We start from the raw sequence: 20,322 nt of genomic DNA on the forward strand, positions 1-20,322 counted from the left end.
CTAGTTTCCACCTAAACATTTCATACCATGTTCTGACTGAGAGATTAATGAAACTAATTAAAACGTACAGCTCTGCTACCACTACCAACATAAATGAAGACAGAAAACTAAACAGCAGTGGCGTTTGCAGGGTTACTGAAGTTGGACTACCTGGTATATAATGTTGTGCTACGTGATTGCTAGCAACACAGCTATGTTAGCATAACATTAGCACAGTGAAGCTGGAGGATGAACGCCAACTTTTTTTCCACTCGATAAAAGTTAACGTGAGGGATTCTGGTGGTCAGGGACAAATGCAATCGCATAGCAGGATGCTATACATGGGGCAAACTTAGGGTTGCCAACCGTCCCTTAAAAAACGGAATCGTCCCGTATTTAGAAACAAAAGTACACGTCCCGTATTGAGCTAATAAGGGACGCACTTTGTCCCGTAATACAGTGAGAATCAAAAGTAGTCTATAAATGTTAATGGAATTAACGCTTTGTTTGAAAACATAATTCCCAGCCCCTCTCCTGCTTTGTGACCAATGAGCTGACAGCACACTTATGACAATTCGAGTATGACAATTCAGATTATCTCATTGGTCGAGGAAAGGTCGCTTGCGGAGAAAATACCGGAAGACAACAGATGACCACAACAACAAGCATGGCCAACAGGGAAACAAACGCCGACACTGCGGTGCACGTCTCGGATGACAGTACACCTAAAGCTGGGCAGACACTGCGATTTTTTTCAGTCACGTTATTCAGCTCTTGCTCAAACTGCACGATTGACTCGCAGGGATTAGAAGTTTGCAGGTCACGATGCAGGTCTCACACTATACGGCCCGATGCTCTGATGCAACCTGAGTGCTCACACTGTGCCAACATAACATGAAGGTTATAACAGAAAATCTGTCGCTCGCTCTCTCTGTCTTTCACTCACACAGACACACCACCATCAACTTTGCTAAATTGCTAATGAAAAACATGATCAGGCAGCTGTGATTGAGCAACAGTGTAAATCCAACTATTTTCACGGTTGTTGTGGTCGTGATAATTTTGTGATGCTACATCGAAAAGGCTCGGATGAGCTTTCCAAAGTTCTACAAGTGCCTCCATCACTTGTGTCCAGATCACACGCTGCACAGCTGTGCTGCGCCGTCTTTTTCACCGATGTTTACGTGTTTGCGCATGAGCAGTGTGAGCGGCTGTGGTGACACCCTCACGAGCGATTGATGATCGGGAGCTGGTCGTGAGGTGTTAATCGTTTCTCGTTACCCCACGTATACTACACGATGCACGATGAAGGCCAAAATCGGGCCGATCACCAAATCGGTCGCACGACTCAAAAATCGGCTCAAAATGGGCCAAAAATCGCACAGTGTAAGCCCAGCATTAGAGCAGCAATGTTTGTTCCCCTCAGAGAAAGAAAAGAAAAAAGGCTGCAAAAGTACAGGGAGGACTGGGAAAAGGAAAACACCTGGCTGGGAAAGTGCACGATAACACCTATAAAGCGCACTGCACTGTGTGCCGGCGCACTTTTTCCATAGGCATGCTTCTAGTGGTGGGCACAAGAAGAACATGAGGGGCGTGAAAGCTCGGGGAACCCTTAACCAATTTTTTGTCCACCAGGCCACGGCAGAAGCAGATATGGTATGTAAACACTGGTTTGTTGTTTAAACCCTCTGGTTAAGGTTAATATGGGCATGTGCGGTGAATATCAGCGCTATGTGGCCAGAAGTATAATAATATCATTTATTTTGTGTAATAAACAACTGCAAGGATGGATGATTACAACAAATAGATGAATAATACATAAAAGTAATACATAGATGAATAATGATGATGAGTTAAGGTGCGTAATCATGGGAACAAGTGGGTTTACAAACAGGAGCAGCTGATTAGCATTAGAAAAGCTGAAATAATACCTCAACTGAAGCCAATTGTACTAAATGCACTATATGTGCACTGTTACAAGAATATTTTTCGTTCTATTGCTTTCTATTAATTTATATAATTTTAAGTTAAGCAGGACAGAGTTCTTTTAAAGAAAGATTTACTTATATTCTCAAAAGTTAAGCATGACAGGCTTCTGTTTAAGAAAGAGACCTGTTTTACTGTGTTAATGTTGTCATTTTGAGCTAAAAATAAATGGCTAAATGATCATTTGTTTCCCATATGGTCATATCACAAAGAATATGCATCTGCTTAAATCAAATTCAAGTCAAATGGTTAAAAAATAATTTCACACACACAAAAAAAGAGCTACCACACTGGGAAGGGTGAAGACAACTGGGTTGCCCGGCCCTGGCCACGAGGTGTCCCTTATTTATTTTTCAGGGAGTTGGCAACCCTAGGCAAACTTCAGTCAGGAGAACAACTGAGATTATTCATCCACAATACGAGGTTAGTCATTAATATACTGCAACAATATGGGAATAGAACAGATGTGAGAGAATTCAACATTAATGATTCAATGTTAGGAAGTGGAGGAAGCGCAGTTTTTGGCTTTCCCCATATTTAAAAAGTGCTTCATCTCTTTGCTATGACTGCCGCCTGCCATAATTTGCAGATGATAATGGTTGTAGCCGCTGCGATGCTTTCGACCAAAACAGCCGCAGCTTGATGACATCATCAACTTGCGCTGTCGCGATAGAGCGGTATAGTCAAAATCTCTATCGTTGGCCAAATTTATATCATCGTATATCGTTTATATCGCCCACCCCTACTATGTGTATAAGGTGTGTTTTTCTATGTCCTAACAAAAGGGGAGCTAAGGTGTCTTTTCACATGGTCTTACTGAGGTGATGCTAATTGAAACATGCATTCTTTTCTTTTTTTGGCACGGGGGCTGGAAAAGCTTGAAAAGGGACCTTGAAAGTGCTTAAAAAGTGCTTGAATTTGACCCTGAAAAAGGCGTATGAACCCTGTAACTGTTAGATTTGATTTATTATTATTGAATATATTAGACAATTATAGAAATATATAATAGGAAACAGCAACAGGAAATATAAAAAAGTGCAGACCTGGTAAACATTTATTACTATTCAGGGCTCGCAAAATCGCTAGCTCGACGTCCCGGAGTTTGCAATATCTGCGGTCGGGCGACAAAAATCTATCTCAGCCTCGCCCGTCGGGCTATATGATAACCCGACAGAGATAGATAGGGTTGGGCGATATATCGAGTTTTTAAAAAATATCGATATATTTTTATACGAGATGTAATATGTGACAATATCCTTTATATCAATATAGTTGTGGAGCCATAAGTTTGTCGCTCTTTCGTCCACTTTTGTCTTTATGCAACTTTACTCGACCTCGCCTCTCTCCTTCACTGAACACAACTCCCCCTCCTCCCCCATCGCTTCACCTGCAGGCAACGACAAGATGAACACAGCAAATCTCCGTTAACGAGTTACTGCGCATCGCCCTGTGCGTGGGGCTGGACAGCGTCAACGTGTTAACGAGCTAACCATGCTAACGGATTTTAGGCTGCCTAAAATCCTTTCATTCTCTCAAAACTTGACAGCGCGCCTTTTGTATGAATTCTGGTTGTGCTTGATCACCGCGAACCGATTTTATGTGGTACACAGCGCTCAGCAATCTGTCAAAAAATGTTTTAGTACGACTTTGGTGAGCTACGGAGCTGCACCGCTTGATGCATTGTCGGAGCATTACGGCTACCGAGGAGCCTCGCGTAGTAATACGTACTGTGCTTCAACGTAATATTACCGTATTGTGTGTGTATAAGGACCATAAATGGCACCTGTTAAGAGAAATGGTTACGAAATGGATTTCAATTATTTCAGGCGACTTCCAGGATAAAAGTGTTGAAGGACTGACTTACACTGTCTTTGTGTCTTTGTTTAGAAGCAGAGCGACACAGATGGATCCACTTCTCAACCCTGTCATCGCTGTGGTGGTGGGAAAGACTTTCGTTGTGACATCTGTGGAAAAACTTTCAGTTAGCAAGCCGGCCTAAAAATACATCAACGTAAACACACTGGAGACAAACTGAAATACTGCAAAGAATGTGGGAGAAGCTTCCCCACATCAGGTGACTTAAAACGACATGAACTCTTTCACAGTGGGGTCAAAAAGCACCTCTGTGATCAGTGTGGGTCATCTGCAGGTGACCTTAAAACACACAAACGAGTCCACACAGGAGAGAAACCATACAAGTGCAGACACTGTGACAAAAGCTTCTCACGTTCAGGTCATCGTAACGAGCATGAACGTACACACATGGAAGGAAACTACAGCTGTGAGCAGTGTGACAAGAGCTTCAGTAATCTCAGTTCATACTCTGCACACAAACGATCCCACGTTACTAATAAACTGTTTCACTGTTACCAATGTGCCAAAACATTCACTTCATCATCTGCTCTGTGCAAACATCAGCGCGATCACGCAGGGCTGAAATCTAGTGATGGGCAGATGAAGCTTCATGAAGCACTGAAGCTTTTCATCCAATTGGTTCACCCCAGCGCAAAGCATCTTGAAGCTTCATTTGCTCTAGTAGGACATCTACTGGACGTAAAAATATTAGTTGGCATGAATTTGAAGAGTGTGGCCTTTTGCACACAGCCTGTAAATGTCAACAACAAAAGGAGTGTGTAAAACATCTATATTGTAGTGATCCAGTATACTGTGTATATTTATACTGGCAGTATGGAAAATGATTATTTGGAAATGCTTAAAATGGAAATGATCATTTACTGTGAGGTGAGGTGTGGTTGGGGTGTGGACAGTGGTTGTGCTTTTGTAACGTTGAGGTATGGACAGCTACACACTGAGGCTTTGAGCCTCAGTCCTGCCCACATTTTATTCTGTAAAAACTAAATTTTCACTGCTTTTATGACCTTTTTAGTGGGGAGAACATAGCTAGGATTTAATGATTTAACAAATCTTTTAAATCCTTTGTCCTCCACAATGCTAAATGGCTGGGAGTCCTCAATCACCATGCTAACCAGGTCTTCATCTATTTGAGATTGTTCTCCTGAGGAAAGACAACAAAAACAAAGCACAAATATAAATATCACACACGTAACTTATTACAGTTGTATAATATTGTTATATCATTTAGTAACATTACAGCATGCTATATTATCATGGCATTTGATGGCTCACCTGGTCTTGCTCCACAGTCGGTGTTCCTCTTATTCTCATGCAAAGCTCTGTAGTGCCTAAGCATGGATGAGGTGTTGTTGTTATATCCCAGCTCCCTGGCACATAGTAAACACTTCACCTTGTACAAAAGTCAAGACAGCTTAACATAAATTGTATTGCACCATCAGTATTATGAAAATACATCTTCTGTAGAAATTTACATACCTTGTTGGGAGATATAAGATCAAAATGTTCCCACACAGGGGAGGACATCCTCCTCTTCTTAGCTGGCTCCATTCTCTCTTGTTATGCAACAACCTCTGGTGATTAATATAAAAAAACAAGATTACCTTTCATGTGTTTCTGTTTAAGCTCAAATTGATTTGATGGTTGGAGGTTTTCTCAGTGTTCATCAGTCACTCTTGACCTGGTGTTATCATATGGTTTATCTGTTTTATATTTGGAAATGTGGGATTCAGTGTTCTCTCATCACAAACCTGTTTCTCTTGTGCATGAGTTTAAAGCTCGCGCTCCACCCCGCCGCTGCTCTCTTCTCCTCCACTTTTATAAAGAAGATCCACCCGAACAGTCAGGCGTCAGTGTAGGAGAGCAGAGTGAAAGTGGAAGAAAGACAAATTGCAGGTTTCTTTTGAAATGTTAAAAGAATGTTTCTCAGATCATTGTGTTAAATTGTCATAATCGCCGTGTTCTTTAAGACTATCAGCTCTACTCTAAACAACCCTGAAAGCCTCTGCTGACACATGTCATCAGTTCCTTTCTTTCTTTGTAAACAAGGTCGAGTCTGTCAGGTCAGCAATAGTACTTCCTACAGATGACCCATCAGTGTTTATTCCATGACTGTAAACATGTTTCCATTTGTCACTTCAGTCTTTACTCTGAAATACAGGAAATGACATCATGGCTCAAAATCTTTGTCGTTCAAACAATTCTTTATTTAACATCATTTTAACTTCATTTAAGAACTTTAATAAAATACATTCAATAAAAACTTGAGAACAGGAAACTGATTTTAACTCCAACCACTGAAAAAAAAGGTAACGACTGAACACAAACAGAAGAAGAACAATTTATAAAGATTAACATTGAACTACAGGAACAGTTTGATTCATTAGAACTTTAAGGAGAGCCGACCTGAACTCTGTGGAGCCTGATCTCCAGGGTTTTAAGTTGGACTCTGAAACCAGAGGATGTCCCTCTCTCTTCAGAGTCACTCTGATCCTGTGATGGGAACGATTTCAGCCCTGCGTGATCGCGCTGATGTTTGCACAGAGCAGATGATGAAGTGAATGTTTTGGCACATTGGTAACAGTGAAACAGTTTATTAGTAACGTGGGATCGTTTGTGTGCAGAGTATGAACTGAGATTACTGAAGCTCTTGTCACACTGCTCACAGCTGTAGTTTCCTTCCATGTGTGTACGTTCATGGTTGCTACGATTACCTGACTGTGAGAAGCTTTTGTCACAGTGTCTGCACTTGTATGGTTTCGCTCCTGTGTGGACTCGTTTGTGTGTTTTAAGGTGACCTGCAGTGGTGAAGGATGACCCACACTGATCACAGAGGTGCTTTTTGACCCCACTGTGAAAGAGTTCATGTCGTTTTAACTTAGCTGATGTGGGGAAGCTTCTCCCACATTCTTTGCAGTATTTCAGTTTGTCTCCAGTGTGTTTACGTTGATGTATTTTTAGGCTGGCTTGCAGACTGAAAGTTTTTCCACAGATGTCACAACGAAAGTCTTTCCCACCACCACAGCGATGACAGGGTTGAGAAGTGGATCCATCTGTGTCGCTCTGCTTCTAAACAAAGACACAAAGACAGTGTAAGTCAGTCCTTCAACACTTTTATCCTGAAAGTCGCCTGAAATAAAGAGCATCTCTGCAGACGTCCAATTACATTTTACTGTTTCAATTAACACACTTAGTTTACTGGGCTACAATAACTACAATACTACCACCATAATACTACAGCAATACTTATTTAATATTACAGTAACATCTGACTTACACTTAAGTACTACCATACTACTGTTTTTAGGGTACCCATGGTAAACTACTGTAACACTGCAATAATACTGATTTAATACTGCATTAATAACACTGTAATTGTGCAGTTATAACACTGAGCTGACCGGGATACAAGAAAAACACTATTACCCCCAATGACACTGCAATTATAACATTAAATGGGTATTTTAACACTAATGTTTAAAAGTACTAAAGCTATAAGGAAGCAATGATACTACAGCTACAATACTACAATACCATTACGTAGAGCAGGGCGATATGACCAAAAATATTTATCACAATATAGATTTGAAAATTGCGATAACGATATAACTGACGATATAATTGACACTAGACAAAATACTTTACAACTCCACAACTTTATTAGTGCAAAAAACCCCATCAATGTATTTTCACTTAAACAAGCAGCTGTTTTTTTATGTGCATTAAAGTTATATAAAAATGTAACAGTGCAAATGCAAATTCCTCGCTGACAGTTTAACCAAAAGGCATTTCCAGTGGAAATTGGCCGACATATCCTCAGCATAACCATGTAAAATATCCACAAAGCTTAAAAAGAGGTTATACACACACAATACGGTAATATTATGTTGAAGCACCGTACGTATCACTCCGCGAGGCTCCTGCCTATGACAGCCGTAATGCTCCGACAATCAGTGTTGCTAACTTAGCGACTTTGTTGCTATATTTAGCGAGTTTTCAGACCCCCTTAGCGACTTTTTTTCCTAAAACGCGACTAGCAACAAATCTGGCAACTTTTTCTGGCGTTATTAGAGACTTATTTATGACAACTTTTTAACGTGAAAGCGCGTATCGCTCTTACTCTCAATGAGCAGCGGGTGCTGCGGTGGGCACCTCGCCCGTGCAAAAGCGTTCACAGGCGGAGGATAGTCCTCCCCCAGCTGGTATCAGGGCAGGGCTCCCGCACTGACTGTCAGTCAGTTCTTCTTTTACTGTTATGTTGTTTTGTGGACCACAAAGTTTAAAACTACTTATGAACACACACAAAGTAACTCCACCAGAGTGCCTGTTTCGGGTCACTTTTGCCGTCCAAGCCAAGGACGGATAAAGGGTTGGAATTGTGACATTAAAAAAACAATAATTGCTAGAAGAAATTTAATTTGTAGTTCTAAATAAATTCTAAATGCATTTAAGACGTTTTTTACTGACTTTATGTCTCTTCCACAATGTTATTTCTCTCTCCAACAGCGTAGGTTAGAATTACATTAGCATGACCAATTATGCAAATTAGGCGATGACATCATTTAGCGACTTCTAGCGATAACCAATAGCGATTTTCCTTACTGAGGAGTTGGCAACACTGCTGACAATCCATCAAGTGGTGCGGGTTCGTAGCTTAGCAAAGTCGTACTAAAACATTTGACAGATTTTCGAGCGCCGTGTACCACATAAAATTGTTTCGAAGTCAGTAAACACAAACCAGAATCCAAACATAAGGCACACGGGATTATAAGGGGCACTGTCGATTTTCAGAAAAATCAAAGGTTTGATTTTAAGTGTGCTGTATTTACCAAAAAAAACGGTAATAACGACGGTCTGCTGGCATGCTCTACCAAAAATAGTGCTTTGTTGTGTATCTGACGGACGAAAGCTAAACCAGTTCCACACCACTGTCGTTGCAGCATTTTTACAAACCAATTCTGGTTCATCCGTTTCATTCAACGATTCGCTTTCGCCCTTGTCATTCTCCGTCGCCGCCGTGCCTTTTTCGCCATGTGCGTATGAAAACAAAGGCACTGTTGCATGCGCGTTTTACCCATATTCTATCGCGATATTTCATTTTCTTGTCGTTGCCCAACATTATACCGGTATTACAGTGAACGGTATGATATGGCCCAGCCCTACCATTACATAACGATACAACTTTGTTAACCATAAGAGAAGATTACTGAATGGTTTGGTTTTGTACTTAATTTGTTTTATTTTATTCCATTTACACCTGACAGAGGAATGAGGCCATTTATGCAGAAATAATAACACCATGATATACCACGAAGGTGCCTGAAGATTAAATAACAGCAACATTGCAATTTTCAGCATTTTTAGTTTTTCATGATCGTGTAAACGAAACTTATAACTGAAATGAAAACCTGAATAATGGCTCAGAGCTACTCTTCGGTGCAGTAGAAGTGCTAACATGCTAACACCATTTAATGAGCAGACTTGTTCCAAACAGTCAGACTGAACTTACAAGATAAAAATAAAAATACAAACCTCACAGTAACTGCACTTGTAGAGTCTCTTTCTGGTGTGGATCTGTTGGTGTTCTCTCAGGTACTGTGGAGTTTTAAAAGTCTTCTCACACAGGTCACATTGATAAGGTCTCTCCTCAGTGTGGGTAAACATGTGGCGTTGTAAGTGTGCGTCTGTTATAAAGTATTTGCCACACTGATCACACCAGTACACATCTTCTCCGGAGTGAATGCGTAGGTGTATATTTCGGTACCCTAGCCGGCTGAAGGTTTTTCCACAGATGTCACAGCTGTATGCCTTAACTCCAGAGTGGGTAACTAGATGAGTCTGTAAACTGCTACTGTGAGCAAAAGCTTTACCACACTGATCACAGCTGTAAGCTTTAACTCCACTGTGGACGACTTGGTGTGTTTTCAGGGCATTCTTCCAGGAAAACGACTTTCCACACAAGTCACAGCTGAACGGTCTCTCTCCAGTGTGGATGAGCTGATGTTGTTTTAGTTTAGACTTCAAAGTAAAATCCTTCCCACACTCGTCACAGGTGTTTTTTTTCTCTCTCTTTCTTCTGTGAGGTTTGTCGGCCTCCTGAGAGCGCTGACTTCTCGGTCCACGTTGGTCCTGCAGTGACAGAGATACAAACAGAGGCAGTGAGTGAAATGCAGTCATTGAACAAACTGAAGCTTCAAACTCCCTCCATTAACACTAGTTTTAAACCTGAAGGTGGAGTGTGGCACCAAACACCTTAAAGGTCTCTTATCCCCACCTACTGGTAGTAGTAACACATTACATCCAACCTGGTGTTAAAGATAATTAATCATTGTTCAAACACTCTAAAATCATGCCCATCTCTCCTGCTTGTACACAAATATTAATGCTAACACACTCAGAATAGTAATAAATGTTTACCAGGTCTGTACTTTTTTATATTTCCTGTTTGTTTCCTATTATATATTTCTATAATTGTATAATTTATTCGATAATAATAAATCATATGTAACAGTTACTAGCTTGGTTCAGTGAAGGATGATGTCAGAGTCTGACTGTAACCTGACGTTTTTTTTTACTTTTACTCGCTACATTAAAAAAAAAAAAATCTGTATTTTCTACTCCTTACATTTTCAACACAGGCTTGTTACTTTTGGTTTAAGTCATTTGAGGGGAGTTATTTCATCACTGCGGGCATCAAAGATCAAATTGATTTGAGCCTAAACAGTAACACATGAAATCCAATCCTGCATCATACACCAGGCTGTGTGGTAAAGTCCTATAAATGGAGCATGTAACGATCACTGTAACACAAACCGTAAATCTTATCTGAGTTTAAAGGTTTAAATCACCGTCAATTTCATCCTTCTATGATTCAGAGTTTGGTGACATCCTTATCATACAGAGTTCCGTTGGCTGAGTTGGGAAAAAGTTCTCAATAGTTTTTGAGCTCAGCAAGGAAATCTGTCAGTTCATGGTGTGAGATTATTATATTATCTTATGCCACGTTATACCCCTAATTAAAGATAGTGAAATTATTACGTAGTTTTAGTTTGCATTATTCTCCTGACTTCGAAGAAGGTGACAACTATTACAGTTATTAAACTGATTTGTATTACATTAGACTGCTGATTTATTGTGAATGAGTGATATTGTTTTAGATTAGATTAGATAGAACTTTATTAATCCCTCGGGTGGGTTCCTCTGGGAAATTCGATTTCCAAAAAAGCACAGCACCGACAGAAGTTACAGAGTTACAGAATATTATATATATACACACACACACACACACACACACACACACACACACACACACACACACACACACACATATATATAAATACAGAGACAATATAAATAAAATATACGAAGGGGATAAATAGAATAAATAGGAACAAAAAATAAAAATACAAGTGAATTGCACATTTCAAATATTGAGGTCTATTGCACTGTTGACTATTTACAAAAGTATTGCACAAAAGGTATTGCACAGTGAAGTGAAGAGGCACTACAGCTTAGTTGTTCCCCCCTCCTTTGTCCTCCTGTTTCCCCTCCCTCTCCCCTCCAGAGAGGAGTTAAACAGTCTGATGGCGTGTGGGACAAAGGAGTTTTTAAGTCTGTTAGTTCTTGTCTTTGGGAGAAGCAACCTGTCACTGAACAGACTCTTCTGGTTGTTAATGGCCGTGTGCAGAGGATGCTCAGCATTGTTCATAATGTCCATCAGTTTCTTTAATGTCCTTTTCTCTGCCACTGTCACCAGAGTGTCCATTTATGATGCATTATACTGCTGAGGTATAAGAAATACTGTTTTCAGAGAGTCATGGCCTTATTTGTCTGATTAGAAGAGAACAGAGCATACCGGAGAGGTTTTCTGCCCCATCTCATCAGGAGGAGATAAAACAGGGAGCCAAGGCCGTCACTTAGGCGCCGTAAGAGAGAAAGAATGTGAATGTTTAGGTTTTATGACTAGGTGGAGGGGGGCTGAAGCTATAAGAATGTGAGAAACGCTCAGACGCTTCGAGATCAGGCGGACACCCTCCCGCGCTCATCTCCCCTCCGGATGGTTTATGCTCAAAAGTGTTGAATTGTATGGAATAAAAGATTGTTGATTGAGCATTTATACACCGAGTATTGTCCTTCCTTCAGCCCAAAGATCAAAAGAATTGGGAGATTTAACAATGGACATGACATGTATGATGCAGTGAAGGCATTTCAAGTGAAGCTGTCACAAATGCACCAGTGCAACCTGTCTCACTTTCCCTGTTGCCAAGTAATGTTGAACCAAGTCGGCGCACTTTGCTGATAAACTGAGCGCACTGAGTTCGCGGCGCTTTGGTGACTGTGAAGCACAAAAAGAGAATTTCAAGCTTCTTTTTTACGTGGAAACTGCACCTGTGCAGATTCAGATGGAGCTGCAGTGTAATGGTACACTCAAGGCAAAGTACGACACTGAATGGCCTGCACAGTTTATTAGTTCCATTCCTGCAGCAATGCCCCAGCTCCGTCTACATGCAGCTCCAACCTTGTGTATGTTTTCATTTATTTTTTCTGGGGTTTTTTGCAGCATGTTCATATTTCTAACTTGCATAATTTTGACAGGATATATTTTTATGAAGATCAAAACATTTAAAGTTAAAGTTGATTTTTTAAGTTTATTTATTCTGGAATAAAATTCCTGTCTGTTTTTATTCATATTTCTATTTAAAAACATGGTTTTAGTGTGTTCAATAAATGTTTATCTTGTTTGGCACGCGACCTAAAGTGTGTCTTGAGTTTTGCTCCCTGTGCAGTTGAGTTTGACACCCCTGGTGTAGAGGATGGAAATCAGCCAGGACAACTCATGAAACATCTGCAGACATCTGGTTGAATTCAGTTGTGTACATCCACAGAGAGCAGCAGGTCAGCTGATCACAGCCTGTACATTAAGAACATCGACTGGAGCTCTCAACAGAAATGATTGTGAGCTGTGACTCTTTTCCCCACACTGAGCCACTACAGCTGATTTTAGGGTTGAATCCTGCTGAATCCCACTTTAACCTCTTCCCTGCCCATTTTCCTCTTTAGAGGCAAAGTCACCCTCTACAATGTAGGCATTGTATTATTACATGAATATTACATTACATTAATATAGCACAAGGTTCAGTTAGTTTTGCATAAAATATATATCAGTACTTCATCTTTTACCCCTTTAAGACCTACCATAGAACCAAGAGCTTATGTTTATATTTTTACTAGAGATGGCACGATACCACTTTTTTATGTCCGATACCGATACCATAAATTTGGATATCTGCCGATACCGATATGAATCCGTATTTTTTAATCAACAGAACTGTTTTTTTTAAATATCTTGCTGTTTTTGTATAAGTTCATACTCAAGTTAAAAAACAAAACACTAAAGCTATTCTGTTATACCTGTATGCAAAAAATACACAGCACCCAAATATTTCATAGTTCACTAATAGTGATCAATCTAATACACTTAATCCTACTCCATCCTCCCTATTCTGGTATTTTAAAGAGTAAGTAACCTAAATAATAGGGCTCTAAAACTCTAAAAAAAAAATAGATAGGGAATCACCCACCCTCCACCTCATGATGCTTAATCAACATAATCAACTTTAATTTGATGCAGTGTGAAAAAAATTCACAGAAATCAATTATTTTTCAAGAATAACTAAATAGATTCAACATCTTTCTTCAACAGAACTGCAGACTGCACAGATGGTGCCTTCCCAAAGGAAAAGTACTATAGCTTACTAGGGTATATTAGACTTAATAATTACTATATACAGTCATGGACTTCTATGCATTTTACATCAGATTAAAACTTTGGGTGTAAGATTCAGATAATTATTTAATAAAAGCTAGACATTTTAAATGAGAATAAGAAAGAAAAGTATGTCTTGGTGCCCACCTTTTCCCTGTTAAGGACGCCTCTGTCAGTGCGCCCCAGGGCAGCTGTGGCTACAATGTAGCTTGCTATCGTCAGTGTGTGAATGGGTGAATGACTGAATGTAGTGTAAAGCGCTTTGGGGTCCTTAAGGACTAGAAAAGCGCTATACAAATGCAGGCCATTTACCATTTACCATTTTTAATGCCCTATCGGCCCCCCTGGCTAAACTTTGCTAGATCCGCCCCCGCACAGTTACCAGCCGTCAGCTAGAAAAGGATCCTGGTGTAGAAAGTAATATTAAATAAATTCTAACAACAGCTTATCAAGGTTAAACGTGCTGCTGTTGTTCAGCTGCTGGTTTCCTCTTTCTGGCGCAAAGTGGGCAATAAACAAACAAGAGAGACGGACTCGCGACAGAAAAGCCGATCAGCTGATCATTAATCAGTTTCATGACTGAAGTAGCAGCAGGAGAGGGAGGGGGAGAGAAGAGGCAGTCGCTCCATATATGTTCCATCGTGGGAATGCTTTACAAACATTCAGAGATGAACTTACACACTTGCAAAACGGAGCATTCCTGCTCCAATAGGCCTTAAAGGGTTAATGGAGTATTTCTTAACACTAGTATCTGTCACCTTCTTTGTCGAACTCATTGTTTTCTCTGCAGTGGCTGAGCTGAGTCCACGTAGCTTAAATGTTCCCCTGCTGCTCCGTCAGACTCTTCTCCTCCTCCTGATCAGCTGGGACACAAAACAGAACTTTGTTAAGCTCCACACTGCACTGAAGAGTCAAAGTGTCTCATATGTTCATCTGAGAGCACAAACAACAAATTTTAGCTCTCCTGGGTGGGCAACTTGTTTAAAACATACAAAGGTTTGAGCACCGATACTAAATTCAGCAGTATGGCACACCAGTACCAGGAGAGCAATTCCTCTTTAAAAAAGGCCCTGACAAAGAATGAAAACAGAACAATCAATGGATTACAATGGAGAGTACAGTGTTTCCCAACCACTGTGCCGCGGCATATATACGTGTGCCGTGAGAAATGATCAGGTGTGCCGTAGTGCCACTGCACTACTTTCAAGCATTCTGCAACCTGTTCTCTAATGTGTGCCTTCCTCCTCTTTGTATATACTCCTCTTATATGTTATTTATTCTTACTGTCTTACTATTTATATTGTTTTCCATGCACAGTTGGTGTGGAGCACCCACAATTTAGTTGAATATGTACAAAGACAATAAAAGACTATTCTATTCTATTTTAAAAACTCTGCAGTACTTTTAAAACACAGATCCCCTCTTAGGGTTCGAGGCTGTATTTGTTTTAAAAATGAATCTCTGGTATCTCTGGCCTATCATTATTATTTTGCTAACAGTTAATCAGGCTCATTTACTGAATACTGATCAGAATTTATCAAATTATCTTTGAAATGATTCTAACAACAGGCCTCTCAGAGTGAGGCCAGTTTTTACAATCACATGCCCTGTGGGCTGACACAACTTTGCTGATAAGACAAAGGCAGGTGTGTTTTAGCCAGGAATACATTTATTTTTTACCTTTCTTTTAAATTGATTTCATTATAGCACTTTTACCGCCAACATATTTGGATTTTTTGGCACTGGAAGTGACCTTATATTGATGATGGCTGGCGTTAGCTAGCTAGCTAGCTAGCTTGGATAGCACACTGCATTCAAAAACTATGCAGGTGCCACACAGTGACAGAGATGCTAACTAGCGCTTAGTAACAGACTAATAAAATAATAGAAACTCTGATTACACTTAGCTAATTTAAAAGCTTTCTTCTAATAATAACACTGTTTTCTTCTCTGTGTTTCATTAGCATTTGTTAATATTTTCTTGTAAATTAGTTTATAGCAGCTTGACTTGATGTAGAGGCTTTTTCTTTCAACTGGTTCACAAATAACTGACAACAGAGACCGAGGAGAGCAACAGAAAACTTCACTCAGGAGCTAAATTCAAGATTGACTGAACTCAGATCAAAGTTACCTTAGTGCTTCACTTTAGATGAGGAAGAAAAATAAACTAAAACACAAACGCAATGAAGCGGGAACTCCGCGGCTTCTTCTTCTTTGGGGTTTTTCTTTGGCGGTTAGAGCTTTAAGGTGCATTACCGCCACCTGCTGGACTAGATGGTTCTTAAACGAAACTAGAGATTTAAAAGTAATTTAACAAACAATAAAAACAAAGTCAAAATGTGTCAGTGTGTTATATTCATGAACATAAACATCAGATGGCTTCAGCTTACCCTTACTCCCATTTATTTAAGAGGTTTTGCTCTCTGCAGGGCGCCACAGTAAGTAAGTATGTGTAGTTTTGCCTGATTTAATAAAGGTTACACTGACTCACTTCTCTATCAGCAGATCCAAGTGTAGCCATAATTTCCCAGGAGGGTACTTGGGTTTGGAGTCTCAGCACAGTTTTCAGATTTAATTAATGGGCTTGAGTACAGCCTGATAATTACAGGCATTCAAACTGCCTGTAATTCTATGGCATTCTGTCTCTATGAAGACATTAGATCTTACATATTTCTTGGTTAAAACCACATTCAACTACTTAACAATAAGCCTGCAGCTGCAATGTGGAGGCAACTAAGAGTTTTGATAAATTTTCCAAAAATCTCATCCAATTAATTCTCCTTTACAGATTGTATAACTTTCACTTTTTACAATAAGAATTCTCCAACAAATGTTTAGAAGAAAATGATTTTTCTTTCATTTGTTTTTATACTAACTGAAACCACAAAGTTCCAGTTTCACACCCCAAACTAACCAACTGTAATGATTATTTCCATCAGCACAATAGTTTTCAGTTTTCAATTTCACATTGGTCTATATTCCCCACATCCTGTCATGTCCTTATCCTTGTTAGGAATCAGAGAAATGAATATAATCAATTCATTAATTGAATTCCACGCTTGTGTTCATCCACAGCAGCTGGACAATAAAGTTTATTGTGACCCTGATACTGCAGCAGAAAAGACTTTTCTGCTCCAACTTTCTGCGAGCAAACGCTCAACTTCTCCCAGCGTGTTGAGCTAATGATTAGTTGGTGTTTTTCTCCAAACACTCTTCTCTCAATGTGTTCACAATAAACTGTGAACAAATACCGAGGAGAGCAGCAGAAGACCTCATTCAGGAGCTAAACTCAAGATTAACTGAACTCACATTAAAGTTTGCTCGGTGCTTACCTTTAGATGAGCCCACAAACCACGAGACACTCTACTGTGGCAACACCACCAGTTTATAAAGAAAAAGAGACGACAGAGAAAAGTTGTTTTGAATGACTAGCCTGTGTGTGATCGTGCATGGCCTGGGTCCTGTGGGACATGGTCATGGAGGCAGGTGTTCTTGGGCGCCTGGGACAGGCTCGTACAAAGGGATGGTCGGCCACTAGTGGAGTCAGCTGCCCCTGGCCTGTGGTTCTCCGTGATTCTCAGCCTTCGTCTGGGGGAGCCCCATCTGGGCTCCTGGGGGCCATTATTGCAGCTTCCCGCCCTCATCATCAAATACAATTGTGACAAAGACACACACTCATACTCTCTCTCTCTAACAGACAGGCCACAAGATGCTTGATGATTTATGTATCTGTGGATTTATCTCACATGTGCAGCGGTTGTCGATACATTGAGTTTTTCTATTTGTAAAACATATTCGGAAAAAATAAATCAAGAAACACAGTGAGACGTAGACTGTGACAACACGAGCTTGACACGGTGTCTCATATTTTGACTGTGAGTATAGAGGATTGTAGCTCAAGTTAACATGGAAAGATAAGAGGTCTAAAGTCTCTAAAACTTTTGGACGTTCAGTCTCTGACAGAAGGTTTGGAGACAAAGTGTCATGGTCCTGGGTCGTTGACCCAGCGTTTTGTGTTTTGTGATTATTTCCCTCTGTTCTAGTTATTCTGTGTCCTCCCCCCTTGTGTCCGGTTCGGGTTCTAGATTTCCTGTTTTGTTCTGAAAGTCTGTGTCTGTTGTCATTGTGTTCAGCTTGTGTCCTCCAGTCATCATGTGTATTCAGATCAGCTGTTCTTCCCTCCTGTGTGCGATTACCTGATTACCTTGTGTGTGTGTATATATAGTGGGTGTCGGTCTGTGTTCGTTGTCGGCTCGTCTGCGTTCTATGGTGTTCCTGTCTCTGCGGCTCTCTGCCCCGCACCCCTTTTGTATGGTCCCAGGTTTGTCACTTAGTTTCTCCCAGTTTAGGTTTCCGTTTGTAATTACTCATGCTTCATTGCCTGTTTTTGCCACTACCACCCTGTAAATAAACGTCACTCGTATCATCAGTTTGCTGCATTTTGGGTCCTCCTTTTCCTCCACACCACACGGCTCCCTCCGCCAGCCGTGACACAAAGTTAGTTTTGAATTTGTGAAACAAATATTTTATTTACAGTTTCTCATACACAAGGCAGATAATATTCTTCATGTACATTATTTTTTACAAATACTGGAAGTACAACAAACTGAAACAAAACACATTTTCATGAATTCATCTCTTAATGTTTTATACAAAACTTCTGAATGTGTTCTCTCTGATTTCCCAGTATGTGTTTTGGATCGACTAAAATGTATTTACAATAGCCAGAGTCGACTGAATCCAAATATTTCTTAAATCCAAATTCACCCCCCATTTACTGGAAGAGATCAGGGTAATTTGAATTCTCCAACCTTATAAACCTTTTCTCGAATTTCAAATCTAGTTTGTAAATTTGCCGGTAAAAGTTTAGTAAAAGCTTTATACAAAATTATGGATGTATTGTAATTAACCAGATCCTGGAATTTAAGTAACTTTGCCTGAAGAAAGAATTTGTGAGTATGATCTAGATAACCAGCCTTGTGAATAATACGCAGTGCTCGTTTCTGTACTGTGACTAATGGATTAGTTGTATTTTTATATGTATTTCCCCACAATTCCACACAATATGTAAGATATGGAAGAACCAGGGTACAGTACAGAGTACGAAGTGCTTACCCTTACTCCCATTTATTTAAGAGGTTTTGCTCTCTGCAGGGCGCCACAGTAAGTAAGTATGTGTAGTGCTTTATCAAGGAATTGTTTCACTTTGTTCAAAACTGCGAGGCTTCTGGAAATTTTGGTTTTTATGTGTCTGACGTTGTCACGGTCTGGCTGGCAGACCGTGGGGATGTGGGGAAAGGAGGACCCAAAACGCAGACTCTGCGATGCAAACAGTGCTCTTTATTCACAGTGAAAAGGCTGTAAATACAATAACTCCCCGTTGCTCCCTCGAACCCCGTGTGCGTGCTTCCCTCCGATATCTGTGCTCGTGCTCCCCGCTGTTGTGTTTCCGCACCCCCGTGCGTGCTGCCTCTCCGGACCACTCCTCCTGTAGGGAAACCAGAGACGCAGCCGTCAACACTAACCCTCGGCGGGCATATACGCACAGCACAGACCTAAGCTAACACACACTGACTTGGTAAGATAACTCAATGATCCCGCGTCGGTGGGAGCTCCAAGACTCTCCTAAGTAGCTCCCCCGACGAGCCCTGATCAGCGGCAGGTGTGTGACTTCGGGTGTGGCCAGTCCCTCCGCAGGGCCACACCCCTCAGGCCTGCAGGTGGCCGAGCTCCATCCTCCAGGCACACCCGCAGACATACACACCCATACCCATCGAGAGCAAGCAGAAACAGGAGCCTGCAGTGCTCCGGGCTCCACCTCCTGCAATTTCATAACCATTTAATTTATACATTTAAAAGCTGAATTTAATTTCTACATTAAGAAACAAAGCATGCTACGTTTGTGCTGATTTGAACAGCCAGCAGGCCACAGCCAGCAGACCCAGCCAGGCTCCACCATCAGCCAGTAGGCCACATCCAGCAGACCCAGCCAGGCTCCACCATCAGCCAGCAGGCCACAGCCAGCAGACCCAGCCAGGCTCCACCATCAGCCAGCAGGCCACAGCCAGGCTCCACCATCAGCCAGTAGGCCACAGCCAGGCTCCACCATCAGCCAGCAGGCCTAGCCAGGCGCCATCATCAGAAATTCCGCTTCCGGGTCCCTCGTGGTGGCCGCCTCGTGCTCTCGCTTCAGTATGCCACCCAAGAAAGGCCCAACACCAGAGGAGGTTGAGGACATTAAAACCTCCCTCGGAGCGCTGTGCGGAGACGTGGCCGCAGTCAGGGCACAGCAGGAGCTGCTTCTGGGGCTTCTGGAGGAGGTAAAACAGCTACGCCTCCAAAATGCCGAGAAGGACAGACGGATCATGGATCTCGAGCGGCGGGTGGATGAGCTGGAGCAGTACACCCGTACGAACGACGTGGTCATCAGCGGTATTAAAATCAAGCCGCGCTCGTACGCGCGCGCGGTGGCCGGGAACGTCGGGGAGCCCAGCGACGAGGAGACCCGCTCGGTAGAGCAACATGTGGCGTCCTTCCTCCAAAGCAAGGGGATAGAGATGGACCTGGAGCACATAGAAGCATGTCACTCACTGCCCAGGAGGAGTGACAGACTGCCGGCCATCATTATGAGATTTGTCAATCGTATGAACAAGGTCGCACTGCTGAAACAAGGACGCAAACTGAAAGGCACGGACGTTTTCATTAATGAGCATCTGACA

At 41.3% G+C, this 20,322-nt stretch overlaps 2 protein-coding genes across 2 annotated transcripts in view; one reads left to right on the forward strand and one right to left on the reverse strand.

Moving 5' to 3' along the window:
- The window catches only part of LOC113028755 (leukocyte elastase inhibitor-like), a 373,460-nt gene that overhangs the window by 280,678 nt on the left and 72,460 nt on the right, over positions 1 to 20,322 (forward strand). The window lies entirely within an intron of this gene.
- Positions 1,250 to 15,823, reverse strand: LOC113028751 (uncharacterized). The gene is made up of 7 exons (XM_080305934.1): positions 15,735 to 15,823; positions 14,362 to 14,466; positions 9,370 to 9,966; positions 5,589 to 6,906; positions 5,317 to 5,411; positions 5,113 to 5,230; positions 1,250 to 4,981 (listed from the first exon to the last, which is right to left on the reverse strand). Exons 2-4 carry the CDS (start codon positions 14,377 to 14,379, stop codon positions 6,229 to 6,231), a joined length of 1,293 nt encoding a protein of 430 aa, XP_080162060.1. The 5' UTR covers positions 14,380 to 14,466; positions 15,735 to 15,823; the 3' UTR covers positions 1,250 to 4,981; positions 5,113 to 5,230; positions 5,317 to 5,411; positions 5,589 to 6,228.

Source organism: Astatotilapia calliptera, chromosome 9 (assembly GCF_964374335.1).
Source record: "Astatotilapia calliptera chromosome 9, fAstCal68.1, whole genome shotgun sequence".
Classification (NCBI taxonomy): Eukaryota; Metazoa; Chordata; class Actinopteri; order Cichliformes; family Cichlidae; genus Astatotilapia; species Astatotilapia calliptera.